Source organism: Aptenodytes patagonicus, chromosome 1 (assembly GCF_965638725.1).
Source record: "Aptenodytes patagonicus chromosome 1, bAptPat1.pri.cur, whole genome shotgun sequence".
Lineage (NCBI taxonomy): Eukaryota > Metazoa > Chordata > Aves > Sphenisciformes > Spheniscidae > Aptenodytes > Aptenodytes patagonicus.
In genome coordinates, this window is record NC_134949.1 from 95,618,797 (window position 1) to 95,639,774 (window position 20,978).

The window sequence follows — 20,978 nt, forward strand, 5'->3', positions numbered from 1 at the left end:
CAGACTTGCTGCAAACCATTACTCAGAGTGACTCAAAATAGTAAAGAGCTGTTCGGTTCTTAAATAAAATACTATGACAATACATTATCATAGTATGACTTAAGTATTTGTGAAAGCTATGTAAAAAGTTTCCTTTCTCCCTACTTGGAGGGCTGAATTCTAGCAAGAAATCCCTGAGATCCTGCAATCATTTCCTTGGGGATTTAGCATATTGGACAAGTCACTGGTCTTAACAAGTGCACCAGTTCACATCTAGTGTTGTCTTAATACCCCCCGCTCTGACTAAAGACAAAAAAGGACCATAAAGCATCTAATTGTGCTATACTGAAAATCAGGGAAAGATTTTTTTTCTCTTCTTTGAAGCAGAAGCACAGAATTTCCTTATATACATCTTGTTATTAGTCAAAACTAACCCAATATCCTTTGAAGAAAAACAAAGACTTAAATAACACATTTAACTTCATTGTTACAAGAAAACAAGTTAATTAAATGCTTTGTGATAAATCACCTTGAAAAGTCAAGGAGACAGATTGATGGATTGACATATCTTACATCGCTAGATGATTTTGTAAGGTGCATATTTTACACAGCACTTCACAGAAACTTTCCTAATAGAGTCAAATTGTTTTAGCCAACAATTAGTAAAACAGGATTCTGGTTTTATCTCTCTCCTGTGACTTCATCAGTAACTGTTCAGTAATTACAGGAAGTTTCTCAAAAGGTTAGCCCTTTCTGACTTTAAAGCCTAAATTCCACACTTCACCATCAAAAATTAGGAGCTTAAATCAGAAAGCCACTACAGATCCAAAATCTAGCACCTGTAATGTTAAAAAGCAAAAATACATAAAATTAAGTGAGAACACAGGGCATCTGTAGTTTTAAAAACTCCCAAATACTTCTTTTCTTACAAGGTGTTATTACAGCCATTATGGTGTTTGTTATCTTATTATAATAGCTAAGAGAAAAGCGATCAAATGGCACATTACCTGAAAACCTATGAGGAAGACTATCATAGGAGTATTTGAGATTACCTGACATTGACATGGGAGAGGAGACAATTCATCACATCCAAAAAGCAGTGGGAAATCAACTTAGCCTGGTAGAAGTTTAGAAATCTAAGAGTTCAAGAAAGAGTTATCCAGAACACATGAGCTAACCCAGACTAACTGGTGCCTTCTCCCTCTACTCTGTCATTATCTATCAGTAATAGATGGTTTAATACTAGAAATATATTATGTGGTTTTCACTCTTGGCAATAACTTCTAGAAGCAGCAGGCAAATACAAAATATAATTCAGTTTGAAACAACTGTGTGTGTATATTAAATGAGTTGCTACCAGCAAATAACAAAAAATGCCTTCCTGTGTCCAAATAATCTCATTTTCCTCCCCTTTCTCTTCTGTTATGTCCTTGGATCATCTTCTAAAAACACAGATCATACTCCTTTCATTCCTCGGTACGTGGCAGGGCTGAGTTCAGTTTCACTCAGGTCTTCCTCCCAGTACCCTGCCTTCATCTCCTCTTGCACCTCACCTGAGCTCCTTGGTCACATCTCCGTAAAAAAGACAAACTGTTGCTACTATACCATTCAACATCAATACCGTGGCATTCTCTCCCTTCCTGTAGCTGCCTGGCTGTGGGCTACACTTTTCAAAGGGTCCTTCAAGATCGGTGACCTAGCTTCACTAACTGGTGAATTCCCAAAGATGAAATTCTCCATGTAAGTTCTAGCAGCTAGAATTTGCACACTCCCTACCAATGCAAATGAATATTTTTGAAACTATAGGAGAATACAGAAGAAAGTACAGAAGAAATAAGTCTTTAAATGAAACAAAACCCAGAGATTAAATAGCAGTGCTTTATTTTAATATTCTTACAGGCATCTGCTAGACTTCGTAACAGTTACTCAGAAGAGCATATTATTCATGTGCAACTTTCTGAATGGTAGAATCTTTACTGGATCTAGTCTAACCATTAATAAATTATTTTACACAAATTTATCAAGTTAATGCTGAAATAAGGACCTCTGAAGTCAAAAGAAATCTCTCAAGCAATGTTTACTTTTGCTTGTTAAAAAAAATCATAATGGACTTTTGAATTTTATTGCAGATTCATACTGCAAGAGAGACAATTCTGGACACAACTAAGAGGAAATTTAGAGAAAATATCCCTAACTATCAGCAGAAGAACTCTGAACTGGTAGGAGTTATTTTCATTTGCATGTTTTTAAGTGGGTGCTGCTGAAAAACAGAAATAAAATATAAGCTCATTTCTCATGTATGAATTTTTCAATAAGACGAAACTAATTGGAACCTGTACATATAGGACACTGTTTGCCAATAACTTGGTAGACTGACTAGTAAAAAATGTTAAATCTTTTAAAAAACAAACCATTCCTACTTTCTTGGCAAAAATTTGGAAGACTTTCTCACACCTCCTACACATACTGGGCATTGCTCTATTTATCCAATTCTTTTAAATTCTAAGTCATAGAATGCAGTGGGGGAAAAAAAGGGGATTTTGTTCTGCTTACTAGAGAACTCACTTAGTTGATAAAATTAATTAAAAGCTTGTTAGATATCAAATCAGTCTTCGAATGTCAAGTAAATGTGAAAAGTATTGTAAGTAGATTTATACTTCTCCTGCAGCACTTATTCAAGTCAAAGCCCCCCCCTTAAAAATAGTAAACAAAACTATCAAAAAAGTATGTCAATCCTCCAGATGTTCAAAAACTAGGTTCATAAAGCCAGCAATGTCATTATATTAAATACATACAGTGGTTAACTCATCTGCTTTTGCCATTTGCACACTAGAACAACAAGCAATGGGGTTTTTTTGGACTGAAATAACGTTTCTGTAAACACGTTCTGGAATTTCACCATTCCATTTACATTAATATGGATCTTACAGTAAGTGGCCCTGGGAGAGAGCACACTTCTGATGTCTTTGCATGAAACACATACCTTCCTGAAATACTTCCTGTCTTGCACCCGTTTTTGGATATTATCACCATTGTTTGACAAGAATGAGGTCAGCTAGGATTGCAAGGATACTTTACAGCAGCTGTTGGGCATTTCTTTGAAACTCCATAAGCCTTTAACTCCTTAACTGCCTCACCAAAACAGACATTGTAGTCTTGCAGGAACACTGGAAGAATAATGACTTTGCAGGGTGCACAGGATGCTATCCACTGAGCAGTCTCAAAGTGCTTAACCGAGGGAAATAAAAGACTAAGCTTTTCAGGTGAGCAAAAATGAGAAAGAACATGAATGCGCCACGTGATGTGTAATTGAGAAGTGTTACCACCTTTGCAGCAGCCAGGCCCAAACAGAGCTGGGGAGGCAAGACGACATCATTTATGGAGAAGAACGAGAGACACTGTGCTTGAAAAACAGCAGAAAGACAGACAGGTTTAAAATATTAAGGTTTATCAGCGTTTTCCCAGAGACACACACTTGGCTGACTCTCAGCAAATAAAACTGTCCAGTTGCTCAGTAGGACCAATAAAGCTGAACTAAACCTGTATAAGCAGCAGAGAGTAATCTGAATTTGCACAGAACTTAGTTATAATGCGACAACAAACTTCCATCCCCAACACCCTCACAAAACTTCCTGATGTTTTAAAACTAGCTGTCCCAGGTCAGGCGGGCTGCCAGAAACCTTTTTAATTCATTTATGAAGCTGTATTCGCACAATCACTAACATGAGGTCTGTGCATGAATGAATCTTTCAGTAGCAAAAATTTGATTTGTATCAATCATGCCCATATTTCCATTAAATGAGCCAAAATTTGCACCCATGTTATATTGACTGTGGGAGGACAGACAGAGCCATAATGATGCAGACTGATGGTATCTGGCATACAAGCTTTACTTGTATAAAAGTTAATGTGTTAATTTTTTTTTTTAAATAGAGTAGAAGGTTTCACTCATGGTGTAAATTCACTGAACTGCATGGCCACTGTTTTCATTTGAGTAGCTTTAAGATGATACAGACTTACCGCATCACCAAACCAAAGTTTCTTTGTTGCTTTTTGACACACTGTGTAAGTAAGAGCTGTTGAGGGGACCAGGAGAACACCTCTGCACCACACCACAATCTCTCCAACTCAGGCACCAGAAGAGGCTGTGAGAGAACAGCAACAGGGAGTGCAGAGTATGTTTTAAAAAGGCTCAGTTACGAGACCGATGAGAGGCAAAGAGACTGTCATCATGCGACACAAATGTCCTGATAAGACATGATTTCCATGGCTTCTTACTTTCCTTTTTCACTATGTGTTCACAGGTGTCATGCACATCCTCCCCCTTTTTGTACAGTGAACCTAGTTTACATCTTGTTTCAAGGATCCTGTGATGATTTTATAATTTAAACCACGATTTAGTTACAATATTAAGGTTGGCATAGTTTTAAAAGAGCAGCGTTCCTCCTTAGGCTGCGTACCAGTCACACTTTGCAGGGTTTTGGCAGCAAGCAACTTGGCTCATCTGTTATCGTACTGTAACACTTCAGAGTGCATACCAGATCTAAGAAAGCATTTACAAACTCAACTTGGAAAACAAATAAATTAAAAAATATTTCACAAAACTGATTCTGTCTTGCAAAAAAAAAAAAACCAAAACATCTCTGTATGCCTTTGGCTGCTTCTGTCCCCACCTGAGGTAGGGCGTATCCACATGTAATATATTATGCATGTGCGTGCAGGTCTGCGAGGCAACCCTCTGTGCTTCCTTCCAAATGGCAACTTTTCAAAAAGCAGTTACCACTGTGTACCTTATTGTGTACAATAACTCAAGCTAAAGGCTGAGAAGTGAGTCAACACACAAGGAATTAGCTCAGTTTTGCCTACAGTAAAAAACAAGCAAAACAAAGACAAACGCAAAAGTAAGCAATTTCTAAACACTTCACCTGGCTCAAGAATCAAATTATAGCCTCATAACACTGTACCAAGATGTGCTGCAACAAATATTACGCTGCTCTAAACTAAAGAAATTGTTAATGCCAACCTGGCATCATCATCATCAGAAGACCTCTTCCTGCCCCCTTTCTTTAAAACTAGCCAGGTCTCAGTGTCGAACTACAGGCTCCCTCAAAGTTCTGTTTGCACCTGACAAAGGACAGTTAGCTTTTTGGATGAGTTAAAGCCTGATAACCAGTGACAACAAACAAGTAGCTCCTTTATAAAATCCCATGATTCTGCACTTATAGACAACTAATGGAAAAGGCCTGAAAGCTGAACTTAGTGTAACAGAGGTGAGACGAAACAAATTGAGAAACAACTTTTTTTTTTCCCCCCAAGCCATAAACAAAAACATCAGATGCATGCAGCATGTTAGGATACTATATTGAAAGGTCTAAGGGGCCACAGATAATTAGCAAGATGGCTAGGGCATGCTTCCTTTAAGCTAATTATCATTATGTAGCATGACATTAATAGGACTGGGTTTTTATTTTGTTTACTTTTGGCTAGATTTTAAAATATGTTATTTAGTGCAGGGAAGAGACAGATGGACTTGAGTAAGGAAAAACTGCTGTTTCCAACAAAGAATTTTCAAATTAATTGATCATTACGTACATTTTAAGTCAGTATTTTAATGGATAGAACAATTTTGTGTAAAAAAATAAAAAAAAAAAAAGGAGGGAACTAATTAAATTATAATAGACCAGAAACATTCTGGGTTTTCAAACAAATGCAAAAGCTACCATGTTCCTGCAGGCTCAAACAATAACTCAAATTAGTTCGTCTTGTGTTCTGTACACACTGGCACCTAACTGTTGAGATACAAGCAACATGTTCTTTAGGGACAAATTATCTTTGATGACGTGGGGAAAAATTGTCCAATCTTATAAACAGTTCAAATGATTAATTTTAGCTTTTACTTACTGATGAGTCATTGACTTCACTTAATCTAGCTTTAAGTGCCTATAATTGGCCTTTACATGTGCCTACTGTAAGACTTACGCAAAAGTATCTTAGTGTTAAAGGAGAAAGGGGTCAGGGAGAGCAGAACAAGGGAAACTGGTTAGGCAGATCTAAGAGACACCAAACTTTGTGCAGAAAATCCAGTTTGACAGAAACAAAAGAAAATACAATAAAAGAAATGTAACAGCTATAGGTACTTCACCTGATACATGCAGATTGATTTAAAATGTTCACAGCACCCTTCAGCAGAGAGTGTCACAATACCTATCCTTGTAGTTTGAGGCATGCAAATGTTCACTGGTTCACTCAGTTGAACAAAAGCAGACAGCAGCAAGAAGGCCACCTGAATCGTTTTGCCAAAGCTAACATGAAGGCAATCCCTGACAGTTTGGGTGCAGGTTCTGCTCTGGAAATCTAAGGACCAGGAAATATAAATGAGGGAAAAGCTTCACAAAGTCTTATGAGAACTGCAAAATAATTTCCAAAGGAATGCAGAGGAAGTTTCATTCCTTGTGATAACTAAAACTAGATGGAACAAAATAGTGGAAAGTATCCCAAAGAAAAAGCTAGTACTGGCAAGTTGACAGGCTATATGGAATACATTTTTTTCTTGCATCTCTGACTTCTATTAACATTTTTGTGGCTCTTGAGGCAGCAAGGTAGGAGCTTTGGTTTATACTCCATAAACACAAGCCAAAAGCCTCCCACAGTTCCATTTGGTAACGTCAGCTTAACATGCTCAAATACACACAGACTTCTGACAATAAGTTAAGTTCCCACTCAAACATAAATTATGCCAAAAAACTCCCAAGATTATTTCAACTAATAAACACTTGGTTAAAAAAAAAAGCGTCAAATCAACTTGGTCTTTACATCAATTTAATTGCCTCTTACCATAACCATTGCCTAAGCTGTAGTACGCTGCAGGAAGCACCGAAAGATAAAGGCAATTGAAAACATTCTCACAGCACTCCTCTGACTGTCATCACTTCCGTGGTTGCACAAAGCTAAGGACTCTTCACTAGTAAAAGAGATTCTCCAGCAAGTGCGCTTATGTTGTGAAAATCATTTTAAGGACATCACAGAATCATAGAATCGTTTAGGTTGGAAAAGACCTCCAAGATCATCAGGTCCAACCGTTAACCTAGCACTGCCAAGTCCACCACCAAACCATAGAATCATAGAATCATTGAGGTTGGAAAAGACCTCTAAGATCATCGAGTCCAACCGTCGACCCAACACCACCATGCCCACTAAACCATGTCCCTAAGCGCCTCATCTACACGTCTTTTAAATACCTCCAGGGATGGGGACTCCACCACTTCCCTGGGCAGCCTGTTCCAATGTTTAACCACTCTTTCAGTAAAGAAATTTTTCCTCACATCCAATCTAAACCTCCCCTGCCGCAACTTGAGGCCATTTCCTCTCGTCCTATCGCTTGTTACTTGGGAGAAGAGACCGACACCCACCTCGCTACAACCTCCTTTCAGGCATTTGTAGAGAGTGATAAGGTCTCCCCTCAGCCTCCTTTTGTCCAGATTAAACAACCCCAGTTCCCTCAGCCGCTCCTCATAAGACTCGTGCTCTAGACCCTTCACGAGGTTCGTTGCCCTTCTCTGGACACGCTCCAGCACCTCGACGTCCTTCTTATAGTGAGGGGCCCAAAACTGAACACAGTATTCAAGGTGCGGCCTCACTAGTGCTGAGTACAGGGGCACGATCACTTCCCTACTCCTGCTGGCCACACTATTTCTGATACAGGCCAGGATGCCATTGGCCTTCTTGGCCACCTGGGCACACTGATGGCTCATGTTCAGCCAGCTGTCAACTAACACCCCCAGGTCCTTTTCCTCCAGGCAGCTTTCCAGCCACTCTTCCCCAGGCCTGTAGCGCTGCATGGGGTTGTTGTGGCCGAAGTGCAGGACCCGGCACTGGGCCTTGTTGAACCTCATACAGTTGGCCTCAGTCCATTGATCCAGCCTGTCCAGATCCCTCTGCAGAGCCTTCCTACCCTCAAGCAGATCAACACTCCCGCCCAACTTGGTGTTGTCTGCAAACTTACTGAGGGTGCACTCGATCCCCTCATCCAGATCATTGATAAAGATATTGAACAAGACCGGCCCCAACACTGAGCCCTGGGGAACACTGCTCATGACCAGCCACCAACTGGATTTAACTCCGTTCACCACAACTCTTCTGGGCCCGGCCGCCCAGCCAGTTTTTTATCCAGCGAGGAATACACCCATCTAAGCCATGAGCAGCCCATTTCTCCAGGAGAATGCTGTGGGAAATGGTGTCAAAGGCTTTCCTAAAGTCTAGGTAGACAACATCCACAGCCTTTCCCTCATCCACTAAGCGGGTCACCTGGTCATAGAAGGAGATCAGGTTAGTCAAGCAGGACCTGCCTTTCATAAACCCATGCTGACTGGGCCTGATCACCTGGTTGTCCTGTACATGCCGCATGATGGCACTCAGGATGAACCACTCCATAACCTCCCCCGGCACTGAGGTCAGGCTGACAGGCCTGTAGTTCCCCGGATCCTCCTTCCAGCCCTTCTTGTAGATGGGCGTCACATTTGCTAACTGCCAGTCAACTGGGACCTCCCCGGTTAGCCAGGAATGCTGATAAAGGATTGAAAGTGGCTTGGTGAGCACCTCTGCCAGCTCCCTCAGTACCCTTGGGTGGATCCCATCCGGCCCCATAGACACGTGTGTGTCGAAGTGGCGTAGCAGGTCGCTAACCATTTCCCCTTGCATTATGGGCGCTTCATTCTGCTCCCCGTCCCTGTCTTCCAGCGCAGGGGGCTGGGTACCTGGAGAACAACTGGCCTTACTATTAAAGACTGAGGGCAAAGAAGGCATTAAGTACCTCAGCCTTTTCCTCATCCTTTGTCACTATGTTTCCCCCCGCATCCAATAAAGGATGGAGATTCTCCTTAGCCCTACTTTTGTTGCTAATGTATTTATAGAAACATTTTTTATTGTCTGTTATGGCAGTAGCCAGATTAAGTTCTAGCTGGGCTTTGCCCCTTCTAATTTTCTCCCTATGTAACCTCACGACATCTTTGTAGTCCTCTTGAGTTGCCTGCCCCTTCTTCCCAAGGTCATAAACTCTCCTTTTTTTTCCCCTGAGTTCCAGCCAAAGCTCTCTGTTCAGCCAGGCCAGTCTTCTTCCCCACTGGCTCGTCTTCTGGCACATGGGGACGGCCTGCTCCTTTCCTTCTTGAAGAATGTCCAGCCTTCCTGGACTCCTTTGCCCTTCAGGACTGCCTCCCAAGGGACTCTGTCAACCAGTCTCCTAAACAGGCCAAAGTCTGCCCTCCAGAAGTCCAAGGTAGCAGTTCTGCTGACCCCTCCTTACTTCTCCAAGGATCCAAAACTCTATCATTTCGTGATTGCTATGCCCAAGATGGCCTCCAACCGTCACGTCACCCACAAGTCCTTCTCTGTTCACAAACAACAGGTCCAGTGGGGCGCCTTCCCTAGTTGGCTCACTCACCAGCTGCGTCAGGAAGTTGTCTTCCACACACTCCAGGAACCTCCTAGACTGCTTCCTCTCTGCTGTATTGTATTTCCAGCAGACACCTGGTAAGTTGAAGTCCCCCACGAGAACAAGGGCTAGCGACTGTGAGACTTCTCCCAGCTGCTTAGAGAATATTTTGTCTGCCTCTTCATCCTGGCTGGGTGGTCTATAACAGACTCCCAGCAGGATATCTGCCTTGTTGGCCTTCCCCCTGATTCTTACCCATAAACACTCAACCCTATCATCACCGTCATTAAGCTCTAGACAATCAAAACACTCCCTAACGTACAGGGCTACCCCACCGCGTCTTCCTTCCTTGCCTATCCCTTCTGAAGAGTTTATAGCCATCCATTGCAGCACTCCAGTTGTGTGAGTCATCCCACCATGTTTCCGGGATGGCAACTATATCATCGTTTTCCTGCTGCACAATGGCTTCCAGCTCCTCCTGTTTGTTGCCCATGCTGCGTGCGTTGGTGTAGATGCACTTCAGTTGGGCTATTGATCCCGCCACCTTTGTGGGGAAGAAGCCCTAATTCCTACATGACAATTCTCAGGTGGTTCTGTGGTTTCTAACACACCAATAACCCTTGCATCTTTGCTGCCGCATGGATCTCCATCCCCTACCTCCACTAAGACGGCAGACCCAAGGACCTCACTACCACACCATCCCTCAAACACCAGTGCCGCCCCCAGGCTTATCTCTAGCGAGCCTGGTTTTATCCCTTTCCCCCTTCAAATCTAATGTCAACGTCCTGACTCCTGAAGACTAGAATTTGGGACAAATACTGCACCAAAATTAAGTTCTTAAAGGAAAAGTCAAAGTCTTGTATCCTGTCACAGTACACAGTTTCAAAGCCCTCTCAAAATGTTGTCCTTTGATTCAACCTTCATAGTGTCATTCTTATAAAAGACATCTCTTAACGAGAAATACAATACTTGAAAATATGCACAATGTTACCCCAAGTTTATACAGATGCTGTTCATTAGCATATTTATTCTCTTTATAAAACTGTGACATTTGGACTTCAGATTTTTCCAAATTCCATTCCAACTCCCCTACTGAGTTTGTATACTGAGCATTAAAAAGACAAGCAAAGTGGAAAAAAAAAAAACCAAAAATTCAAAACAAGGACACAACCAAAGTGCAAAGTAACTTGTGATATGTTGGATTTATAGATCCTGAAATCATCTTCTCCAAACAATTGTTCCTTCCAGAATTTCCTATGTAGTTACAGTAATGCAGAAGGAAGAGCTGGTGTGGTTAGCTCTTGCCCAAGAGGCCTTTCCAATGTAAGTAGCATCTCTAATAGATGACTCTGACAAGCGATTAGAGAAAAGCAAGGCAAATTTCTACCAGATGAAAAGAATACAGCAGAAATGCATTGTCAGTTAAAACACTGATTGGAATAGCATCACCAGTAGCAGTTATAGCATGGAGAAAAAGACTGAAATCTCCTAGAGACTCTTCTATCACACTAAAAGCTGGTTTTCCTGACTAGGACCGAGCCACATTTGAGAGGCTAAGCTGAAGTGTGCCTTTTCCATAAGAGCAAGCCTTCTTCCTCCACAACTACCACACTGAGGCTAGCCATGGACAAATAAATACTAAATTCACTCAAAACACTTCAGAGACAAAAGTTCTTAAAGACAACCCAGTTCAACTGAAAACACATGTATCCAAACATAACGTCCTGTCTCCATATGTGTTTCCTCTTACAGAATGGTGACATGAGCTAAAATTTCATTCCCACTGTGAGATCTCTTGACAACTCATGGAAAGATGAATCACTATTCTCAATGGAAATAATGACTTGTGACAGCTGTAACTTCTGATATATAAAGTATCACATGGGCAAAGTTAGCCTGACTCCCTGCTGTAAATAATTAGCGGATTGCAACAAAATGTATTTCACTACCTAGCTTTAAAAGGTACTGGAGAATTAATAGTCTAGAGTCTCACCCGTGCTACAGGACAAATGTATAAGGAAAGCCAGAGGTTGAACTAGTTCCACAACCTTTCTGACAGGGGTCAAAAGCAGATACTTGGACAAACAGAGCAACAGGAGCATCAACAGAGTGATCCTTCTCCTAGCATGCCCTCAGCTACCATTTAAGGATTTAAGCTGCTTCCAGAACATCCTGCTAAACTACCACAACCAAACTGAATCTCCTTACTGAATGCAGTAACACCTCTGGCCTCGGTGATATCCTGTGGCACTGGCCTCTATGGTTTGACTATGTGCTGTGCAAGGAGTACTATACTTTGTTTCAATTTTGTGGCAAACTGATTCACTGAGTGTCCCCTGATTATCATGCTATGAGAAAATAATTATTTCCATTTACTTCATGTGTGCTGCTCAGGACATCTGAGTCCTAAATCAGATGCCTCTTATACATTTTCTCTTTCCCGTTTGAACAGTCATGGTCTAGTAGTCCTAGGAGATAAAGCACAGGTAATTTGGTGCTACCTTACATTTTACAGAGATAGGGAATCAACTGCATCTAATACCCAAAATACATTTGCACAAAGGCATAATGATGCTTTCCAGTTTAGCTTACTTGCTTTGTTAAAACGCTCTGGTTTCTGACCAGTGCTAGAGACTGAGCTGAAGTATCCCCAGAACAACGAAGAGGGATCCCCTACAAGCCCTCTTTGTTGAGTAACAGTTGCTAATAACTACCTCAGGACTTTTTCTCAGAGATATCATCAGAAGCACCTAATTAAATAGGCTGATAAGCCATTATTTTAATAATTTGCCTGCTACAACTCTGAAATCAATTCTGCAGGGCTTCAGCAAAACAAATTCTGGTATGTTGCACTGAACAAGCCGTTCCACATCTTTGAGAAGCAACACTGATTCCTTTGGGAAGGAAGAGTGCAGAACAGGGAAGGAAGGAGTTTTCATACCTCAGTGCTTAGGTACTTAACCAACCAGTCTCCTCAGTCTTCTGCTACACCTCAAGGAGAAAGCAGGGCTTCTCCTGAGCAGGAATCCAGCCTTGGATTTGTGGAAGTGCCCTCTGATAGCGCCATCCCTCTTCACTGCCTACAGCCAGGTAGGCTAAGCACGTATGCCCAGCTAGTGTGAAAACCTTCCCGCACACTCCTCTGCACATCTGAAAGCAAACATTTATCTTAAGATACCTGATTCTGGACAAAGAATCATCCTTTTTTACGAGGTGTCATCATCCCAGCCCTTACAGTTTTCCCTCACAGTGGAGTAAGTTTGCATATGTGTATACTTGTACATTTTAAGAGATATATGTATTTTATATACGTAAATACATACGAGCCTTATTTATGTCCCACAATAGGGCACAGTGTTATTCACAGGCTTCCAGATGCTCTGTCGAGTTCAACCAGCATGCATAGCTTCTGTAAAACAAAGATGAAACACCAACATTGGTGGCCACTTCCCCAAAACTGTCCTACACCTTTTGCCAAGGGCTTCTTTCCTCCCTCCTGACAGATTCTCCTGTCCCTTCATCCTCCCAGGCAGTCCTGCTGCCCCCAGGGCAGCTGGGTAGCAGGTGCAGAGGTGCTCTGTGCTCCAGCGCACAGCAGCAAACTCGGAGCCAGGCAGGGCTGCTCACCCCAGGGCAGGGGGCACGGCAAGGGCCCACGGTACCCCTAGGAGCAGTGCTGGCAAGCACCACTGCTCCAGCGGTTAGATGATGGCCAAAACGATGCCTTTGTTGTACCTGCCAAGCCAGGGAGCAGATGACCAGGGTCCATGCTTAACAAGGCAGCTGCAAATTCGACAAAGCTATTTCTTACAAGTATTGTATAAGCCCTTTGGGAAGACGGCCTTAAATCTCCACAGGGTTACGTCTTGCACAGGTGGCCTGTATAACTTCACAGGATCCTGTTCTTAATATTTTTTTCAAAGCTTGCTCACTACATTTATTACTGTAGTTCTGACTAAGCCTCCAAACTATTTTTACAGGCCCTGAACAATAGTAATCATTTCGGATCAAGTTCAACTTGCTAAACTGAATTATATCTAGTCCAGATCCTTAAAATCATACATCTCTGACAAATGCTGTTGATCACAGAACATACAGGATATCAGCTGGGATAATGTTGGTTTAAGAGATATATGAAGAACACCACAAGAACAAGAATTTGCCATAAGGCTTTTTCATCATTCAGACCCTGAAAAAAATGCAGTGCATTGTAACACCCTCCTAGCAACAACTTCATTTTGAAATGCTCAGTGCAGATGCGGTAAGGTAAAGATGATCAGGTTTCTGAATGATCACTCTTGTGAATTTTTTCAGTGGCATTTAAGAACCCTGTCTAGGACCTAACAGGACATTAAGAAGTTGTAAATATCATTCTTCAAATAAAGCAACACTAAAACTGGAACATATTATTTGCAAGAGGCTATTTTCAAAGACTGAATATTTTACTTAACTTTCTTGATGGGCAGCAAAAATCAATTCTTTTGGCTTATTTGTAGAAAGACAAGTTAAAACGATTCCAGTTTGATTCAGTTTCCTGAAACAAATCCTGATGCTTAAGCACTACTATTTAACATTGAGACATTTGCCCAAAACCATATACATTCTAAAGAAATCACTAACTAACTTTAGAGATGGGTACGTTTCAGCTCTGCGGCTCTAATTTGCATGACGCTGAAATTATGACAAAAAACAATCTCACTATGCAAATGCTCTGAGGATAAACCTACATAGTTTGCCTTAGGTTCATGCAAGGTAAGAAAATAATGAACATGTATGATAAAATGGTATTCCTGTCATTATTAATACCAGTGTTATGAGCCACAATCTACCTCGCTGTTACCATACATATGCATTTCTTCCTTATTTTTCCTTCAGTTCTAACCCTAAAAGCCAAACTGGACAGTCAGTTTTACTTCTCAGGTATCATGAATATACCTTCCCCTCTCCTATCCCAGCAAATTTTATATTTTGTTTTGCGGTTCGTTTTTTTTTTCCCCCCTTTTTCTTCTTTTTTAAGGCTATATGGCAAGAAAATGACTAAACCTTGAAGTAAGGAGAAAGCATCTTACTGTCTCTAGATTTGTTTCCTTAATTAATGAATACGCTTGTGTTAACAACAGACCTTTAAAAATGCTACATTTTGAGACTGGCCAGACTATACTTAAAGGAAAATGCATGTACTCAGAGTTATACCAGCAATAAGAGTCACAAAATACAGTCCCCAACCCTGTAATCCAATCTTACACATGCAGCCCCACAGACTTTAATAGACCTACCTGCACAAGGAAAGCTTGCAGAACCCCACCATATGCACTCTGATGTTTACTGGGTATTTGGTATTAAATGGTGCAGGACAGATTCTCTAGCCTTTCATTTAAGAGCCTTTCTTTTATCTCCAGAAATTTATTTGAGCAGAAAACTTAACATTTTGGTGTCAGAGGAGTGTTTGGATCTGTGATTGTTCCTCAAATAGAATTGCTTGCGCGTACAGGAACAACTAGCTATTCAGGGCTGTGTATTGTCTTAATCAAGGTAAATTCACTCTATTGTTAACACTTTTTACTTACTCACTCAGTCAAAACAGAATTGATTGGAACAGAGTGCTAAGAAAAATTATCCTCTTAGAGAAAGAATGTAAATACTATTAATATGTGGGAACACATGATCACTACACACACACACCTGCTGTGTGTTAAAATGACTCCTTTACAACCACTCAGAAATCAAACAAGGGGCTGCTTTGGATTTTTTTTTTTTTTAATGCTAAGCAAATGTTCACAAGCAAACTTACATGTCAGAAGTTTGACCAGGAAGTGTCTTTTTCATGTATGTCTAGGAGACATGTCTGTACCTATATAACAGAATTAGGAGGATACGTTCAGATGATGAGGTGCACAGGCTACTTTCAGAAGTGGCATTAATCCACTGATTTAATGTATAACAAATTAGCACTATTTATGTGCAGAAGAGGCATGGTGCTCTCAGGAGCTAAATATTAGCTCCAGATAAAATAATTTCAGTGAAGTCTTACTAAGCAGCAGCTCTAAGGAGGTCCTCTGTGCCTGCAGGATATGACTCATTGCTTCACTAGGAAGAACTTGCATGTTAAATGCAAACATTTAGAGTCACCTGTCCATGCCCTCCTTCACACACCTAAAAAACTGCAGACCTCTCCTCAGCTGCCAGGAAAACACCGGTAGGAACGTAATATAATTGCCACCGAGACCAAAAAAAAGCATCTTCAACAAGACTCTCCTAGCAGATCAACGCATTTATGATACCTGCTGCTCAGGGTTCCTTCCCAAATCTTCCCGTGACAATTGCAGGGCTGAACAGAGGTAGCAGAAGGGTCCCTACTGCGTCCCTTGGGTCTCACCTTGCCTCTGCCTAGTTCCATGCTGTTTGTCACTGGCCATCACAGAGGCAGGTAGACAAGCTTTCTGCAAGTCTCTCCAGCACCAACACACATGTAACAGAGCTCCAGCGAAACATAGGACAACTGGTGCCGAGCAGCTAAGCTGGGTAATAGTAAGATTTTGCTTTAATTTTAATTACCATTCTTCCAAAAGGATAAACAGGTGTTTTAATTGGGCTTTTCAGAGGAGCCTTTAGAGGGGTGGGGATGGGTAAGAGGGCATCCAGACTTTACTGTTCCCTTAGGAACTCTCTGAATATCAGAATCTTGTAAAACATTTGTATAGATGCATCCATTTATGTCTGCAAAATCCCTTTCCTCAACTCCCACTAGCCACTGGGCTAGCAACTGGCCACAGCCTTATTTTACTTGAACAAGTGGAAAAACAAAGAGAGGAACAAACAACAGTATGTACTCTAAGCCACCTCTCGAGCATGCCTTGCCCTCCCCCCTTGAGCACTCAGCTACAGTATAATCAAAACCAGGGTGAAGTCACAGCTGCAGCCACAAATCAACATTTGCCTTTATGTATGAACCCCATGTAGCAAAATTGCAGGGTCCTTATGTAGCAATAAAAGGAATATACGAGTTTTCTCTGCTTGCCCTATGCCAAAGCACAGATGATGGCCTCAAGACCAAATTTCAAACAAGGGGGGAAAAAAAAAAGCAAGCATAGCCAGGGACACAGAGGAGGTACATCTACCTGGCTCACCGACCTCCATTCCACTTCCTTTTTTCTGTGAGGAGGCAGTTTAACTTCGCTGCTTTTAAGAAACTTCCTATTAGAAAGCTACAGTTTACAGTGCATTTTTATTGCATTTTCCAAAGTTCCATCATCAGAGCAGGGCATATTCCTACAGGACCTGAAGGTTCAAAACCGTAAGTCATTATAATAAATAATAACAAATGTCATGGCTAGTAAAACCTGTAATCTGAACACATACAAAAATTAATTTCACTGTGTACAGTTACTTTTCAAACTCTGTGCTTTTCACATTTTCCTGGCAGACACATATAGCCACAGTCACCAATTAATATGAACAATATAAAAAATATAAGCCACCACTCGAGTTGTAATTTTACTTTGGCTTATTTAAGGCAATAACCAATCTTAATGAAAAAAACTTCTTCAAAAACTAAAAACGGACTGCAAAGCTGACTTGAGAATCTACCTGGAAGCTCATGTTTCCTTTGTGTTCATTTGTGCAGAGGTGAACATGCACTAGATAATTAACAAAATCAACAGGTAGAACCAAGATAAATAAGAAGAATAATAAAAGCCAAAGAAAACAAAATATAAAGCTTTCAAAACAACAAAAAGCAGAAATCCACATTCCTGTCACAAAAAGAGATTGACTCAAAACACCAACACAACACTGACTTCTACTTCCACTAAAGCCTAGAAATTAAAGTTTTCAAAATTTCTTTGGAGCATCTTGTCACCCTAGGGCACTCTTGTCAAAATCATGCAACTTGTCATCATGAATCATGGTAAGAGCCCACAGGCAGCATTTGTGGGGTTGGATGAGGGGGATACAGGGCACTGCCAGTCAGTACTCCTGGCTCAGAGGCAAGGAGGGAATTCGTGCCATTTGCCCTGATGGCAGCACCCCTTCTCTTCACTAAAACCCAAAACCTCTGTTCCCTGGGAAGTAAGGTCTAATCTGCATAGAAAGGTTACAGTGAGAGGACTGGAGATCCGAGAGGGATTTTGTTTCCATTAAACTCCTGGGAAAGAACGATTTAGGATATTTATCTAATTTATCCAAATTCTTCTTTTGGATACTAAATATGGAGAACGTGAGCAAGGGGAGCGGGGTGAGGAATCTTCCACCACCATCCACATGTTGCTGTTTTGTAGTTGCAGTTGGAAGAGGAAGATGCCAGAGCAGATTTCTTGCACAACTAAAGATTGTCTCAGTCAGAAAAAATATGTTAGCCTGCTGTTCCATACTTAGGTATTGTCATTAATGAGAAAAGAACGCAAGGAGAACAACAACATGCAAGTCACACTGGTTTTGTATTACAGAATACAAAGAAAAAACTCAGTATTTCCCCAACTGAGCACAAAGTACCAAATCACAGAATGTATTAAAGATCTGAGCTTTAGGATATATAAGGAAAATCCAGTCCACAGCTAAAAGAAAAGCCTAAAATCCAGGAAAAAAGCAACCTGAGTGATTTCATTTCTGATCAGATAAACCAATGAAAGATTACTGTCCGATTTCTATATAGCAGCAGAATATAGTCATTGATGGGTATGGTATGAAGAAGTTCAGTTTAAAACAAAAACAAACAAAAACTCAAACAAACAAACAATAAAATCCCATACCAACAGCTGAGAAATCCCAGGTTTAGATACAAGCCTGAAGTCCTACCTAGTGTTGTTCACAGATGCTTGGTGCCAAGCATGACAAAACCAGTAAAATCCTTCAAAAGAGAAACGCTATTCTCAACAGCTTCTATGCGTTAAGTACTCTCTGCTGTCAGACAGCACAAAGATTTGGTCCGAAGCATAAAAGATGAAGTTCATGAAGGCAAACAGACATTAAGAAAAACATAAGAAAAAAAACCCGGGGCTTAGGAAGAACAAAAATTAAAGGTCGAAAGGTAGGGAATTCCAGATTAGGGAGAAGATCACAAACTTTCAAAGCTTGGCTAATATATGTTCTGTGTTGCTTAGATGCAAAAACAGATGAAAAGAGATTCTTGGACAAATCAATTCAAAACCAAGCAAGCAAACAAACAAACAAAAAAAATCAGGTATACAATTTGTGTGAAGCCCTGAAAGCCATATCTGGACATTTCATGTAACTTCAGTAGCCACAAAAGCAGACAAAATTGTGTATTTAAAAATGTCAATCAACTCACTCTTACACAGAACTGTTGAACATGCACTGTCAAAGACAATTGTTTGAAGTAGAGCATCCCACACAATATAGAGGGAAAAACAACAGAGCTGTTTTTGAAAAATTCTTTTATTCACGTCTGTCTGGGTAAAGTTAGGGGGCATCTGTGGATTCCCCCACCTCCTCCCTCTCCAAACAAGGCATCTCCTCTCAGAGTAGGTTGCAAACGATCAAATCAATGGAATAATGATCTTGATTGTCTTAGCCAGCTCTCCTCAGACATGAGTTCACAAGAGAGGCAGCCATGCAGCTTCCTCAGACATCAGTAAAGACTTTTGATCTTTCTTTGAAGAAACTTTTCTCAGGATATTTAAAAGTCTCTGGTTTATTTTCATGTGTGGGGAAAAGTAATGCCGAGGCGAACACTCCCACACAAAGAAATGTCTCAGAGCTATGCTTGTCAAAAATACCCTTGAAGAAAATTAATATATACTCACTTTGAAGGTGTACATTTTTATTCTGTGGTCCTTACTGTGGTCTCTGCTGCCTATTTCATGACTCATGGATGTATGGCACTCCATGCAAACACTGAACAGATTGAAAAAAAAAAAAAAGAGTAAAATGGAAATGGAGATCGCTGCAAGGGTTAAGAAGTTTGGGTCTTGGATACCCAGACCAATTACTGTGGGGTAACAAATTAACTTACACCAGATAACATATACTAGGTAATTCTTGCTTACTAACCATACATTTTTCATTGAAAACAAAAGCAAGGTACTTCAACTGTGTACTACTGCTCTTTTGCTGAAAGCTTATAAAAGACCATTGCCACAGGCACCAAGCACAAGAGAATTACACAGATGCACACTTAGTACACAAATACATTCTTCAAAATGTTATGTATGTGTGTGTAGACACACACTGAAATACAATACCATTGGTTTCTTGCTTCTCTTTTGCCCACAGCTATTACAGCTAATAATATCATAACATTGTATTTCTCCAATTAGATTCTGTTTGGAGAGTTGTGATTATAGGTTGCTTTTCAAAATGACCTTATACCACATTACCAGCATGTTTAAGGGCACACAAGAAGACAGTTTGTCACAAGCATGTCTTTGCCAGAGTCAATTTACCTTCCATCAGAAAGGAAGGACCATATTATAAAAGACACACTGACCAGTGAAGTTGTGTTTGTATGTGCACGTGCGTACATGTCAGATGTAAAAATTGCACCAGACTGTGAACTTTTGTCTTTTATTCTTACAGACTTCTCTTCATAATATTTGTGTTTTGCTTCTTATTACTTTGAAAAATAGTTTTTAAAATGAAGAGATCTGTCATGCTACTAAAAACATCAGAAAAAAATATTGAATTGACAGTATTTTAATTCTGCTTAGATGATTAATAGAACATTAAATGTTCCCATTTTGGGGGTGACAGGAAGTTTTGGGAAGTGGGAGGGAACACTATAACAATGGGATTTTTTTTTTAAAACCTGGTATCACAAAACTCACCTTGAAATATTTGAGATTACAACACAATGATGGCATTTTGGCTACATCAGGTCTGCTGAGGACAGCAAAAGAAGAATAACCTATATTGTCAGGAAGTCAGAAATAGCTGCTTTTGCAGGTTCCCCATTTACCAAATGCATGTTCAACCTGGGGAAGGAAGGGCACATACCTGCCAGCTGGGAGACAAGCAAACACATGGAGCGTTTAGAGAGCCTTGTGCACTGAGAAACTTCCCCTGGTTTTTAAACTCTGCCAAAACTGTCATGTACTTGCACAAAATTAATTCCACTGCTGAGACAATATCTTCAGGTATGTTTGCACCGTGTTTGGCACAAGGAGATACTAATCTTGACCAGCGCCCCAATAAGATTCCATTTAGTAAGTCTCTAGTAGGAGGAGGGAAAGCAAAAGTCAGAAACATAGGTATTGCCCTGAGAGGCGCATGGATCTCATGTGAAAGAATCAGAAATGAGATATGAATGTACAAACTAGATCAGATCAATAACCTGCAAAACATAAAATAAAAGCCAGTTAAAACCTTCAGTAAAGTTGCGAACAAAAAAAGAAAACAAAAAAACCCCCAACAAACCCACCGTTCAGTAGACAGAAGGTGTGTGACTTACCATACAGAAAATTTTAGCCTATCCTGAAACCCAAAACCTAAAAGCTTTTGGTTTGGGGTTTCTTCTTTCTGTTTTCAATCTTGCATATTATTATTTTACAAATAGATAGCTAGCCCCTTCTCAAGTCCTCAAAAACCCTACTTTAGTTTTACTCAAAAACTCCCA

General features: G+C 40.6%; 2 protein-coding genes across 3 annotated transcripts in view; one reads left to right on the plus strand and one right to left on the minus strand.

Moving 5' to 3' along the window:
- Positions 1-20,978, minus strand: part of CMSS1 (cms1 ribosomal small subunit homolog) — a 250,424-nt gene that overhangs the window by 131,744 nt on the left and 97,702 nt on the right. The gene's annotated exons all lie outside the window — the stretch shown is intronic.
- The window catches only part of FILIP1L (filamin A interacting protein 1 like), a 215,035-nt gene that overhangs the window by 98,128 nt on the left and 95,929 nt on the right, over positions 1-20,978 (plus strand). For both annotated transcript variants that reach the window (XM_076349846.1, XM_076349829.1), the window contains one exon: positions 2,109-2,198. In XM_076349846.1, coding sequence (XP_076205961.1) covers positions 2,109-2,198 — 90 coding nt within the window. Of the gene's footprint in view, positions 1-2,108; positions 2,199-20,978 lie in introns of those variants that run through there.